The 15,541-nt window shown below is 35.0% G+C and overlaps 1 protein-coding gene across 1 annotated transcript in view; it reads left to right on the top strand.

Moving 5' to 3' along the window:
* The window catches only part of scaper.L (S-phase cyclin A-associated protein in the ER L homeolog), a gene marked incomplete at its 5' end in the record, with an annotated part of 87,154 nt that overhangs the window by 46,128 nt on the left and 25,485 nt on the right, over window positions 1-15,541 (top strand). Inside the window, 5 exon segments of the mRNA NM_001095860.1 lie at window positions 4,131-4,346; window positions 9,672-9,836; window positions 10,835-10,910; window positions 12,156-12,273; window positions 12,928-13,039. Of these exon segments, the coding sequence (NP_001089329.1) occupies window positions 4,131-4,346; window positions 9,672-9,836; window positions 10,835-10,910; window positions 12,156-12,273; window positions 12,928-13,039 (687 nt within the window).

Here is a 15,541-nt window from a genome sequence, read left to right as displayed (position 1 = left end):
GACTTCCTGCCTTCATCTTAAACCTCATTGCCCTGGGCAAGAGCATGCTCAGTTTGCTCCTCTCTCCCCCCCCCCCCTCTTCTCTACTGTAATCTGAGCCCAGAGCAGGGAGAGACTCAGGCAGGAAGTGATGTCACACCATGTTAATCCTGCAGCTCCTATCCTAAACAAACAGAGTTTCTAGAGCTTTTTACTCAGGTATGGTAAAACATTCTACAGAATAAATATAGCATTCTAGCTTGCACTATTGCAGCTAATCTATTGGCAATAAAATGCCTCCGTAGCTTTCCTTCTCCTTTAAGAAATGTAAAGAAAAGACCCAATTTAATCAACACATTAAGATTGGATTATTTATCCTACTGGTATTTATCCTATGACAAGTATAAATGAATGAATGAATGCCTGAAGTGTCATTAAAAGACCAACAGAAATCGTATTTGTGGGAGATTTTCCTACTGCCTATTATAGCTAGCTTTTGGGAATGTTCGCAATCAACATACTGATATGCCCACTTCTCCCACTGGTGCCCAGTTATCACTTCTATGATATTTGTTTGATTCTCAGTGGATCAAATTGGATCACATCACATGCCCATGCTTTGTAGGAACCAATGTTATGAATATTTTGTATTTTTATTTCTATAAAAATGGAAGAGCCATTATTCCACATTTATATATAGTTTCCATATGTGTGTCTGGCTCCATAGTAATATAATTTTTAAAGCTTAAAGAAGTACAACTTTTTCTAATTGCGTTTCTTTTATCCTGAAAGAAGGTCGTTCAATATGGCCATCTCTGTAGGAGATGAACAATTAAGTACAATATAAGGCTATTCATTAAATCGGAGTCTATATTGGCAAGAATCCCTGACCCTCTGTGATAGTAAATCTTAGTTTTTTGCTGAATTATATCATTGTGTGGAACATGTTTTTCAACTAAATCATCACCGGTGGAGGCACAGAAGCAAAGAACATCCTAGGGATTACAGGGTACAATCTTTGGCAGTGTGTCAGTGAGTAATAGGATTGAGAAGCCTTTATGTCATTCCAAGGTTTACTCCGGAAAACTCCCTAAACCACTGAAGATATTTGCTGTAAGCAGGTTAAACCTTGAATGCAAAAGTATGAATATGTTTTGGCATCAGGACACTGTTCTAAGCCAACTCTACGCTGTTCTTTGTTTGCAGAGGTACATAAAAAAAGGAAATCCAAAATCTTTGTGGTTTTCTTGTTTAATACTCCACGTATCAGAGCAAAAACTGTTCTGTACAAAGAGGAAAGATAAATGATATTTGGCAGTAAAGTAAGTAGATGGTAAGGGAGGAACTGGATCAAGCTTCTTAATATCAATCAGTGATAACCTATAGACAGCTGTGCCCAGCACCTAGTTCTATATAATTATAATTATAGTATTACATCAGTTACTTACTATAAGTTTCCTGTCATTTAAATCTTTCCAAATATGAATTGATCACGTTAGGGATTTTGGAATAATGGATAGTTTATATTGCAAGAACCATTTAGTTGTCATTTTTTGGGGAGGTCTATTTAGTTTTCTTGTCATAAGCAGTAAAATATTGCAAAGCCCTACATTCAGAAGATTAATACTTTCTAAGGTTTCCTAGATATAAAACAGACTCATGGTGTTATGCCAGTTTTATGTGATTGCATAGAATGCTCACTGTCTTCTTGGTTATTTTCTTACTGGTACAAAATATGTTTTGTAAGATTTACTGGCTACAGAGTATCACACAGATGGAAACTGATTTACGGTGGTTTATACCCAAAAGTGCGTATGTGTTAGCAAGAATCTTCTGCTGCATTGGAAATCAAAAGATTTATACTTTTGGACTGAATGAAGAGTTGGAAGCGAGTACCAATAATGATAAAAATGTAATATAAATATAATATGATATTGGTAATCTGTTTCTGTTCACAGCCAATTAAAGTGTAATAAATGCAGGTATGGGATCAGTTATCCAGAAACCCATTATCTAGAAAGCACCAAATCACAGAAAGGCTGTCTCCCATAAACTCTATTTTATCAAAATAAATGTTAAAAAAAGATTTCCTTTTTCTATGTAATAACAAAACAGTCGCTTTTACTAAGATATAGTTAATCATTATTGGAAGCAACACCAGCCTATTGGGTGTATTTAACATTTACATAATTTTCTAGTAGACATAAGGTATGACGATCCAAATTACTGAAAGATCCAGTATCCAGAAAACCCCAAGTCCCTTGCATTCTGGATAACAGGCACCGTACTGTAATCTTAATGCTAACCACTCCTCTAAACTGGCTATATAAAGAGATTAAGTCATGAGTAGAATGTGAGTGTCTTGCACTGACATGTACCTCCTAAATTTCTCTAATCTTATGATTTTATGTATCATCAAATTTCTAAGTAGCTAATCTCAGTATAATGACCTTAAAATTAAGTGGCAAATAATGTCATTAAAGAAATTACATTCAAATAATAAAGTAATTGGGCTTGAATTTAGTTTTCATTTCTCTTAATAGGGATCTTTAGTCTTAAAGGGCATGTAAAGGCAAAAAAATAAAACCCCATTTTTACTTTCTTTAATGAAAAAGAAACCTATATCCATTATACTTTAATTTAAAAAGGTGTACCGTTTTTATAATAAACCTGACTGTATGCAGTGAAATTCTCCCTTCATTTACTGCTGTGGATAGGAATTGTCAGATGGTCCCTAACTGCTGAGCAGGGAAACAATCATACTTATGAACAGCAGGGGGAGCCCCCGCCTTACTTCCCAGCCATGCAGAACTCAAGCAGCTTTGTTTATGACAATCCCTAAGCAGCCCAGACCACACTGAGCATGTGCACAGTCTTGTCTTAGACTTGCAAAGATGTTTAATAAAGTTACAAGATGGTGACCCCCTGTAGCCAACTTTGAAAGCATAAATTATTTGTTTGATTAGGCTTGTGGTGCAGTAAGGTTATGTTTAGTATACAAAATACAGCATTTCTAGCCTAATTCTATTTTAGACTTTACATGCCCTTTAAAGTTACATTTTTAGTATGATATAGAGAGTGATATTCTGAGACCATTTGCAATTCGTTTTTATTATTTGCAGTTTTTGAGTTATTTAGCTTTATACTGAGCAACTTGCAATTTCAGCAATCTGGTTGCTAGGGTCCAAATTACCCTACCAACCATGCACTGATTTGAATAAGAGACTGGAATATGAAGAGGGTCTGAAATAAAAGATGAGTAATACAGAGTAGCAATACATTAGCCTTACAGAGCATTTGTTTTTTAGATGGGGTCAGTGACCTCCATTTGAAAGCTGGAAAGAGTCAGAAGAAAAAGACAAATAATTCAAAAACTATAAAGAAGAAAAAATGAAAGCCAATTGAAAAGTTAATTAGAAATATCCATTGTATAGCATACTAAAAGTTAAAGGGTTTGTTCACCTTCCAAACACTTTTTCAGTTCAGTTGTTTTAGATAAAGACTTTTTTCAATTACTTTCCATTATTTATTTTTTACTGTTTTTCCAAAATTGAAGTTTAAAGTTGAATGCCCCTATCTCTGGTGTTTGAGTCTGACAGCTCAGTAATTCAGGTGCAGACGTTAAACAGTTACAATTTTGCAACATTTAGTTGATACATTTAATTGATACATTTCTCAGCAGCATCTCTGGAGTACTGGCAACTATTGTATCAATTATAACAGCTGCCTGTAATGAAATCCAGAGATTCTGCTCAGCGGGGACAAAGATAAGATATGTGTCCACTAAATGTATCAATTTGGAACAGTTTACAGGGTCGGCGACCCCCCGGCTGCTTCAGAAGGTGAAAAAAGACGTTACACTTCAATATTAGAAAAACGGTCACACATAGAAAATAGAGAGTCATTGGAAAAAGTCATTATTTCTGATGATCTATCTGAAAACAACTAGTTGTTTGAAGGAGAACCACCCCTTTAACTTAAAGGTGAACCACCCGTTTAATTAAACAGAGAATCTTGCATCAAAAAGGTAACTGGAAAATATTGCTTCATGTTTTGTACAAGCATGGAAAAATGTTACATATAAGATTACAAAAGATTAGAAAACAATTTGTACAGAAAAAAATGAATGCAGTGCTTGTATTCCCTTCCAGATTACTGTTCATAAAGCTCTGGAAGAGCTAAAGACAGGAGGACCATGCCCATCTCAAGATACCACCTCACTTAAATGTCTGGACATTCCTGTTGTGTTTCTTGACCCCCTATCTAAAATGCAGAAGACAGAGGTGCCCTGCATCACAGACAAAGCTCGAGGGGGAAGAAAGCCAGGCAGCGATCTAGATCTTTCAAACGTGAGTGCTGGAAAATTGGTAAGAACATTTCATCTGCTATTTATATACTAATGAAGAGTTTTGTATACTTGGTCACATAGATAGGTCAGCAACTGCATGGAAAACAGATATTACAATTTCTAAGCAACTTTCCATGAAATGTTAATTTAAATTAAGTGGTGCCTTTATAAGCCTGCCCTTTTATTTTTCTTCTTTTTACTTAGTTATTTGGTTTACTTGTTATGACTCATTTAAACTGTTTGTGATACAAATAAACAGATGCCATGCACCCAAAATGCTGAACATTGAGATTCCTTGATGATAAATAGCTGTTCTTAATGTATCTGAAAAAATTATAAAAATAATGGTTAAAAAAATGCAGTGGTTTTCAATGAGTATGTAAATGTAATTGGTATTGAAAGCAGTGTCCTGGGTCTGAATAGTAACACAATAGGAGGCATGTCTCATTTAAGTAGTTTAATCCACTGTCTTGCACAAAACAAACAAAACCTGCCTCCCATAGCAATCAAATTTGCAAGAAACTGTAAACTGTGACATTTTTCATTAATATATGTTGGAAAATTGCTTAAATTTTCAGTATGCAAAAAAAGAAAAAAAGAAAAATGGTGTTTGACCCCTACATAGTAAGGAGGAGCATTGCTGAATAATATGGTTGGCAGAAAGATGAAGAGAGGAGGATTATAAAGGCTGATCTTGGGGGGAAATGGGGAAGGTTATATACGTGAGACATTTATTGATACTCTGAGGAGTCGTTTGGAAAGTTGAAACTTAAGAATAGTTAGTTGTTATACAGAAGGGGAAAGGGTTGCATTTGTAGTACTGGTAAGGGATCCATTATCCGGAAATCCATTATCCAGAAAGCTCCGAATTACAGGAAGGCCATATTTCATAGACTTTATTTTATCCATATAATTAAAATTTTTATAAAGAATTCCCTTTTTCTCTGTAAGAAGAAAACAGTAGCTTGATCCAAACTAAGATATAGTCGATCCTTATTGGAAGCAAAACCAACCTATTGAGTTTAACTAAAGTTTAAACGATTCCTTAGTGAATTTAAAGCACGGAGATCCAAATTATGGAAAGATCCCTTATCTAGAAACACCAGGTCTCAAGCATTCTGGATAACAGGTTCCATACCTGTAGTAGTATATAGAGTTAGGGCATATGAGTTCTTGTAGGACTGTACTTATCCCATACAGCTTTTCAGACAGCACAGACGGAGAAATGCCCCATTCTTAAATACCTGGGTAAAAATTCTTGTCTCTCACACATGGCAGGTAAATGTTTCTTCACTTAGAAATCATCTCCTTGTTGACCCTTTAACCATGAACTTTTCTTTGCTGCTTTGGCAGTCTATGTGGAAACACAATACTATAGCACAAGTTAAAAATACTTAAAATCGAATTGTCATCATTAAGGGGCAGATTTATTAAGGATCGAATTAAAAATTTTATGGTCAAAACTCTCAAATTTGAATTGGGAATTATCCAAACCGATTCAAGTTTTAATTTAAATTCGAATTTTGAGATTTGAATTAGACTATTCCCACCTAAAACCTGCCGAGTTCATGTATAAGTCAATGGGAGAGGTCCAGGGACCAATTTGCACGTTACTAGCTCTCCTGACATTCAAGTTTTTTTCGGAGAAAAAACTCGAATCAAGTTTAGTCAAATTCGATTCGAGTTTTCGAGACTAACATTTTTGCGAGTTTTAGATGTTCTATTTTTTTTTAATAACATCCAATCGAATTTCGAGTATAAAAAAAAACATGAATTCGAAATTCGACCTTTAATAAATGTGCCTCTAAGTTCTGCTGAAATGTCTACTTTTGTAAGCAGTGTGACCCATTAAAGAATGTTTGTATCAAGCACCTATTTTTAAAGTTATTGGTACATAGGATACTGTTCTTAGTACAAGTTGTTTTAGGGTATTAGATCTTGGTTGACCCTTTCCGTATGGCGCAGTCTAAGCGTACCATACCATTTCTTTAACAGATAACTAACTATTTATTTTTCTCTTATCTGTGAAAATATTTCCTCTTGTGATGAACTTATTGAGAACAGGTAAACTCTTTGTATCATTCGAGTTGCAGCTGTTAGTCAAAGAACTGATTCAGATTTTGCTCATGTGAAAGGATCTTCATAATTCGTATATTTGTCATTTGGATCTAGTGCTTGAAATGTCTGCCTACCAATTCATGCATGTAACATATCTGTCTATATTACATCCATACATTTTATTGTATGTCCATGTTAGGGACAGCTAATACTAAAGCAGAGCTGTGGAGTCAGCACCGTTTTTGGGTATCTGGAGTCGGAGTCACCAAAAATGCAACGACTCTGACTCCTAATAACTTTAAATACAAGCACTAAAAATAATCAAATCATATTTAAGAGCTTCTATTAAGGAGAATATGGCAGTTCACAATTCTGTTTCTAAGAACAATACTTTTTGGATTGAATTTAACAGCTATTCTATAGCTATATGCTAGGTTCAATTGATATATAAGTTTTTATGTTTTCCAGCTGTGTTTGGTTTATGTAATTTAACCTTGAGTTTGGTTAAGAATTACCAAAAGATATGGCTTATAATTCTGAGCTTTGGCAGTGAAAAAATGCCTTGTATGTTGTGTACTTAACTTCTTTCAACATGGAAATTAACATCGAACTGTAACACTATAAAATGAAAGTGTTCTAAAGTAATTAACAAATAATATACTGTAAGCATGCACTGGTAAAAGCGGAGTGTTTACTTCAGAAAGATTAGTATAGTTTATGTAAACAAGATGCTGTGCAGCCATGAGGGCAGCCATTGAAGCTGCTGGAAAAAGGAGAAAAGGCACAGGTTACATTGCAGATAAGCCCTTTCCAATACAATGTTGTTTTATCTGTTATCTGCTATGTATCCTGTTTCTTTTCTCCTTTTTTCCCCAACAGTTTGAATGGCTACCCCCATGGCTACAGAGCAGCTTGTCTATAAACTATAGTAGTCTTTCTGAAGCAAACACAGAGTTTTTACCAGTGCAGGGCAACAGTACATTATATTTTAATTACTTTGATGCACTTTTGGTTGTTAGTGTTACTGACTGTTCCTTTAAAAACAGAGGAGTCGTAGTCAGAGGTACCATAAACTGAGGAGTCGGAGTCAAAGGATTTATGTACCGACTCCACAGCCCTGTACTAAAGTGATTATGTTATACTGAGAAGCCTATGGAGTCTTTGACCGGAGCAGAGGCTATAAAAACCACATCTAGCCACAAGCCTTTATCAGAATGGCCGTGCACTACTGTGTTACTGATTATACAACTGGCAAAATTCCTCGTTTTTATAATAAATGTGTATGCATCATTGCAGTACTACCCTCATTCATAAAATTTCCTGTAAGATTGTATTTACCTTTACTTTTCATTTTATCCTAAACAACTTCACAACTCTGTTTAAACAATATTAATAAAATGAATCCAGAGATGGATTTTGTGATTTCTAGGACAAAGGTACCTTTGATATTAAGTGTAGAATTAACTGCTTTATATGCCTTTGCAAGTGTAATAAAGTGTTTTGGCTGTCAAATTTCTCAAATTACTTTTAATTCATGTGCAGGATATAAATGTAAAACAGAGGCGGCATTTATGATAAAAGACAGATTACAATATGTGAGTGCTGTTGCATTTTCCTTGTATCATTCCGTTGTAGACCTCAGTATATAGTGTAGGAAAACCTAGGGAGTAGTCCTGCTATAGAAAACCATTTAAAGTTTTCAACTCACTATGACTATACAGGTATGGGATATGTTATGCAGAAACACGTTATCCAGAAAGTTCCGAATTAAGGAAAGGTTGTCTTCTATAGACTCCATTATAACAAAATCCAAATTTTAAAAGGATTAATAAAAAGGATTTCCTTTATCTCTGTAATAATAAAACAGTACCTTGTACAAACTAAGATATAATTAATCCTTATTGGTAGCAAAACCAGCCTATTGAGTTTATTTAATGTTTGAATGATTTTCTAGTAGACTTAAGGAATGAAGATCAAAATTATGGAAAGATCTGTTATCTGGAAAACCCCAGGTCCCGAGCATTACCTGTATAAGTAATATCAAGACAAGACTGAATTTGCAAGATGAATAAATGACACCCAGGGCAAGATTTACATTGTAGGCGCCCCTAGGCCCACTGGCATTCGTCGCCCCTTTCCCCTCCCCTTTATTTGTGCAAATTTTCATCATCTGGACTGGAGCAATGGGGATTGGCGCACAGGAAATGTAAAACAATTTTTTATATTTTCAGCGCATCCCCAGTGTTTTTGAACCAATGTGTTTGTGGTTGGGCAGCATCCCGCCCCCCTAAAATCCTGCCGCCTTAGGCCCGGGCCTAGCTGTCCTTTCCACAAATCCGGGCCTGATGACACCTTTAAAGAGCTATGCCTAAAAAGGAAAATCAAAGTAATTGAACATACAACACCCATTAGACACATACACATGTAAAATTAAAAATAATTAAGGTATAGTGCTCCTTAAAAATCATAAATTATTTTGTAGAACAAAAGCACCAGTTACTACTTTTATGACAGAGCTGCCCTAATGGTATTCCATAAATACAGAGGAGTGTAGCCATATCCAACAAATGGTTTTTTAATGGTTAGACAATTTAATGGTTTAGAAGTTTGCATTTCTGGTTAGCTACTGCATGTGTACTATTGATTGTTCCTCAGCGAGGAGTAAGAAAACACAGGAGAGTATGTAAAGCATTTTGTAGAACAAAAGCACCAGTTACTACTTTTATGACAGAGCTGCCCTAATGGTATTCCATAAATACAGAGGAGTGTAGCCATATCCAACAAATGGTTTTTTAATGGTTAGACAATTTAATGGTTTAGAAGTTTGCATTTCTGGTTAGCTACTGCATGTGTACTATTGATTGTTCCTCAGCGAGGAGTAAGAAAACACAGGAGAGTATGTAAAGCATTGGTTTCATATGGAATGTTTGCTTGCTTTGTCTGTCTCCCCCAATCAATGGCATGCCACCCCTCATTTTTCCAGGATTTTTAAACGTGTGCAAAAATATTAAGTGTGACCCAAACCCTCAATGTATATTAATTGTAATACTTTTATTTTAATTTTCCCATATTTAAATGTCATAAAAATTGTATTATTTTATGTGTTAAACGTTGGTGGTCACTGGAATAAAGGAAACTATGCTCCATACTTTTAAGTTGCTCGTTTAAAGGAGGTTTCTGGGCAATTACATACAGACAATGCCTGGAATTTTCTTGTAGTCAATTTTTGTAACAATATTTTGTGGCCCTGATTTGTGGCACTCCTTTGTCTCTGATTTGCTCATAGTCCATGGCAGAAGTTCTTGCTAAGAAAGAAGAGCTAGCAGATCGATTGGAGAAGGCCAATGAAGAAGCTATAGCCAGTGCTATTGCAGAGGAAGAGCAACTAACAAGAGAGATTGAGGCAGAAGAGAACAATGACATTGAGATTGATAATGAAAGCGACTTCTCTGTAAGTCAGAATATTCCTTTCATTGATATTAGTTAATACATTTGTATATTAGGATTTTTGCAATATAACTAGAATAGTAACAGCTGTTAGAAAAATTTACATTGCTTAAAATAACTGTATTATGCTGAAATTACACCTGGGACACCAATCATTACTTAAATAAAGCACATTTTGTAGTGCCCTTTCATTTAGCTTTACTATATACATGTATACAAATGCTACAAGATTTCTGTAATATTTCTCCTTCCTTTTCTCATAGTGGATGGTAGTGGCGTTACTAACATAAATAGTTATTTTATGGTGAATAATGTTTTGTTACTATTAATAAATATTTATAAAGAACCAACATATTTAGCAGTGTCGTATTATATACTAAATAAAGTATGCCCTATTGTAAAATATAAGGATATTATAAGTTACAGGAGGAGTTCAATGACTATATAAAAACATGAGGCCGAAAGCCGGTTGTTTTTATACAGGTCATGGACACCGAGGGGGCTTCTAATATCCTCATATTTTGCAACAGGAGGTACTTTATTATAATACAGTAAATCGTGATAGAAATTACATCACTAAGCTCCTATTCTTACCAATGACTTCATGAAGCACAGATATATTTTACAGGATATTGATGGTTCTTGTGTATTATAGAAGGATATATACATCAAATATAAAGATTAAATAGAGATACTGGCACATAGTATTGCTTTGGACACTGTGTGAAAGACTAAAACTATCATTGTACAAGAAATCATTTAACAATTAATTGAAAAGTTTAGAGAGGGGGTAAAAAAGCAGTAGCTTAAGTATCACTTCCTTACAGGGGCCCCCGCTGCTGCTCCGACGTGCCGAATCTGCTAGTGCGCATGCGCACATAGAAAACCAAATAAGCAGAGACATTTCAAACATTTAAATAAAAACATTCCATAAATGAAACCAAGCACACAAATTTCTTTGTCCATAGTTACTTTCATGTTTCTGTTTTGTATTGTTCTTAGGCTAGCATTGGCAGTGCAAGTCTTCTTTACAATGGCATGTCCATGGACTGGAATGAAGTATTAGCTGATTATGAAGGTAAGACAAAATTAAGGTTTATGTCTGTACCACTTGTGTGTGTACCATTCTCCACACACACTAGGCTTTAACATGGTAGTTGCCTTACTAGATGCAATCAATGTGTCCAACAAATTGTTATAATCCATTTAAACAATCTCCTTGAGTTTTTTTCTGATGTTTTTAAGTAAACTTAATGTATGGTAAACCAATAAAGACCCTTTATCTGATGTCCAAAGAAATGGCCAGCACCACACGGCTAGTGGGGGAATAAACAACAAAATATAAAGTGCATATAGTGTAGTATGTTATAAAACAATCAAATCGCTCTTTGTGACTAATTAATTGTGTGTCTTGAAAAACTTGGGCTGAGTTACCCTTTAAACCCTTTTAGCGGCAATGGAGCGTCAAATTTCCTACTAGATTACACTTTTGCGTATCAATAAATTAACTTGCTTCCCACGTGGATCCTTAGCAGCAATCTATTAATGGGTTAAAACAGAGGTGCATTATTGTTTATAAAATCCTAAAAGTAATGCACTTTGTGGATAAGTGGTTTTTGATGTACAGTCCGCAAGAGATCAGGTAGCCGGCGTTCACTTTCCTTATGTCTCCACTCATGCTGAACCCAGAAGTGATGTAATCGCCTGACTAGTTTCGCAATCCAAAAGCTTCATCAGAGGAGTGAATATATTGATCTGAGTCTGAAAAAGTGTAATCTAGGGTTGCCAACTTTTCTGGAAAAAAAAAATACCGGCCTTCCTATAAATAACATTGGTATCAAGCCAAATTTTTACCGGCCGGTAAAACACTGGCCAGGTGGCAACCTTACTTGTGAGCAGTAAATTTGGCTGCACAAACTGGTGCTGTCTGTTTTGGGCAAATAGGATACTGCATAATTGGAACCCCTCCCTGGACTCTATAATCGTTTAAAGGGTTAACTTAACCTAAACTTTTTCAAGACACACCCAATTGATTAGTCACAAAGGGTGATTTGATTGGTTTATAACATACTACAATTAATTTTATATTTTGTTTTTTACTCTCCTATTAGCCACGTTGCTATGGCCATTTCATTTGACATTTTATATTAATCCTTGAAGAGACTGTATCTGGACTGGCAGGAGGAGTATGACTGAAGTTTTAGCAATCTAATCATTTTTTGTTAAAGATCCCTTATCTATAAGACCCATGTGTGATTTAGTCCTAAACAATATTCATGTTAACCCATTCTGTACTGAGAAATATATATTTTTCTTTTTATAGCCAGAGAATCATCGAGACAGAACACATCCTGGGGGGATATGGTGGAAGAAGAGCCTTCAAGGCCACCTGGACATGGAATACACATGCATGAAAAACTTTCTTCCCCATCTCGAAAAAGGTCTGACAATTTCAACATCTGTAATTGCTGTTAAGAATACAGTAACAATAAGAAACTATCCCACTAAAGGTTTTTTTTAAATTGAAAATGTGCAGATCATCAGTCAGAAATATATCAAATCAAATAAGTTACGGGCATTAAAATATGACACGAGGAGAAGCACGCTTGCCCTAAATAGTATGAAATATACATGTAGGTGTGCTCCATATATATATATATATATATATATATATATATATATATATATATATATATATATATATATATATATATATATATATATATATATATATATATATAATATATATTTATCGAAGCTTAGATAATCCTCATGCATTTTGGATTTATGAAATATACATGTAGGTGTGCTCCTTCTATATATTTATTGAAGCTTAGATAATCTTCATGCATTTTGGATTTCTGTTTATCTGTGCCTAGTAATTTAATTCACAAGGACTATATGTGAGTAGCTTCAATTTCCCTGTTTGCCCTGTTTATCTTAATCATCGCTTTTGTTTTGTTAAAGCAACAAGCAAGAAGTAAGTTTATCACAAGCCCTGTTCATTGAACTCATGTTGAAAAATGGATATACTGCCCCTTTAAATTCCAGTTGTTGCTCACTGCTAAGGAAATTTATTTTATTCATTTCCACAGAACAATTGCTGAATCCAAAAAGAAGCATGAGGAAAAACAGCTGAAAGCTCAGCAACTTAGAGAGAAGCTAAGAGAAGAGAAAGCTGTCAAACTACAGAAGTTGCTTGAAAGGGTGAGTGATTGCCTGTGTAGTGGCAAATGAGTAATTAGCACTCACGAGGGCTGCATTAAGCAACTCCAGGATGCTCCTACATAAGGATTGTCAGCTGTCGATGTGCATAGTGATTTGAATATTTTGGAACTCTTGGACATCTGAACTGCAAATTTCAGGCTCAGAGGAAGTAGACGTTATTTAGGCCATACTGCGTTTACTCACATATGTCTATGAATGCATGCAAAATAATACCAATATTTTACTATATTATTGTTAAAGTGTGTCTTATACATAGTACATGAAGAATGGAAGGCAGAAAAGCATAAATATTTAGGCTTATTAACTCATTGGTGATAGTTTTGAGGGTTTGTTTTACCTTTAATGTTTGTTAATCCAGGTCAAGGTGATGTTCAGGAAAGTATTTGCAAATAGTGCAACATACCTCCCAACATTTTGGAAACAGAAAGAGGGACAAAAAGATTTCTTCAAAAAATGTTTGACCACGCCCATTTTTGTTGTCACACCCCCTAACCACCATGTCCATTTTACAAAATTTGGTAGGTTGTGAAAGTTTGAACAAATTTCTATGGTTTTTATATGTTATTACAGTTTTGCTAATGAAGATGAATTGCCCATTAAGCTGTGAGTCTTCGTTCTTTTTTTATCTAAAACTGTTACAAGTATGTTGTCTGGGCTCTCTGCCAAGAGCCATTAAGTTAGAAATTTTGTATCTTTTTCTGGCTGTTCCGTGCAGCAGATCAAATAGAAACTCTGGAAATTTCAGTACAAAACGGGACAGTTGGGAGGTATGGTGCAAGTATAAACAAGTTTTAATGGGAGCCATCTCCCTTCCTCATGGCAATAATAACTTAAAGGAAAACTATACCCCCCAAACAATGTAGGTCTCTATTAAAAGATACTGAGTAAAACAGCTCATGTGTAAAACCCTGCTTAATGTAAATGAACCATTATCATAATAATATACTTTTTTAGTAGTATGTACCATCGGGTTATCATAAATAGAAAAGTGCCATTTTAAAAAATAAGGGCTGCCCCCTGAGATCGTACGATTCACTGTGCACACATACAAACCACATGTAAGGTCACATGAGCCAATTAACAGACAGAGTTATGCCTTTTGCTTCCGCACTTCTTCCTGTTACAGTTAGTGTTGTAGTATTTCTGGTCAGGTGATCTCTGAGGCAGCACAGATAGAGTCAAGAAATGGTGGTTCAAGGCAAGAGATGTAAAAGGACAATATTTATGTAAATATATATTTCAGTTTGGGAAGATTCTTTAATATGTCATCCAATTTGAGATAAACTATCTGTTGCTTAAGTATTCATTTTGGGTGTATAGTTTTCCTTTAATTAAGGGGAGGTGACACCCACAAAATGGTGTGAATGTCAGCATGATTTACACAGTATGCTCTACAGTGTGTAATTAGTAATATCTTTGTTAAAAACAACATGAATGTATTGAATGCTTGCCTTAGTTGTTTGTATTTTGTGGAAACTTATAAAATTAGTTAGTGGATGTGCTACTGTGATAGACAAGAGCTGTAGCACATGTTTTATTTGGGGAATATGTTCTTCTAGTAAAATTTAATAAAATCATGATATCAAAATGTACAAGTGACAAGTCTTGGAGAAACTCAACAATACAGGTTGGATGAAAAGCATGCTTAAATCTTACTGTAGGTATCCCTAGTATTAAAGGCTATCATCCTCTTATCCCCATTGAATAAAAATTCTGGTGAAGATTTTGGCACCCCTTAGGAAGTCAAAAAGATGTGGAATGAGGGAAGAGGATTGTGATTCTTAAAAGTGATCTGATTTCAATCTATGTATTATCAGTATGAAAAAAGCATATACATGTTGTTGTTTTTTTTCAATCAACTTCAATTTATTAGGGGGTGTACAAATTCATAAAATTTTAATTTGGCCAGATATCGAAGTCTTTAGAAAAGATTTGGGTTAATATCATACCAAATCCAGGCTACCGGTATGTATAAATATAAGCAAAATCCCTCAAACATTTGGAAAAATGTGTCACCTTTAGTTCTCCAGTGCTTTCAAGTTACATGAATTAAAGTTTTGACCTCTGTTGCAGTATGTGGTCAAAACCCCCCCTTACTGAATTTCATCAAATATAATATTAATTAGCGAAAATCGTAGTCTAAAGCAGAATATTGAAAGAGTTACCTCTGCTTTAAAAGCCTTACGTAAGCATTTTGTGTAGAAGTCCATGGACAGGGTTTGGCTTAACACAAAGGGTTTGATTGAATCTTGAAAAAAGTTCTGTAACACTGGTAGTGCCATAAAGTTCGGCCTGTCATCAGCCTTTGATCCTGCTGATGAGCGCAGTACTGAACGCATGGGTGCCACTGATTTTGGGCTGACCCACAACACTGATTAAAAGGCCTTGCCATGCTACACTTTTCACAAACTATGCTAAAGACCTTGAAATTAAATTATAATTATGCATGAAAATCTGACTCAATCAAGTATCTGGGAATCC

The sequence above is a fragment of the Xenopus laevis genome, chromosome 3L, assembly GCF_017654675.1.
Source record: "Xenopus laevis strain J_2021 chromosome 3L, Xenopus_laevis_v10.1, whole genome shotgun sequence".
NCBI lineage: Eukaryota > Metazoa > Chordata > Amphibia > Anura > Pipidae > Xenopus > Xenopus laevis.
Note: the sequence above shows the minus strand (reverse complement) of the source record. Positions and strands in the feature narration are given on the sequence as shown.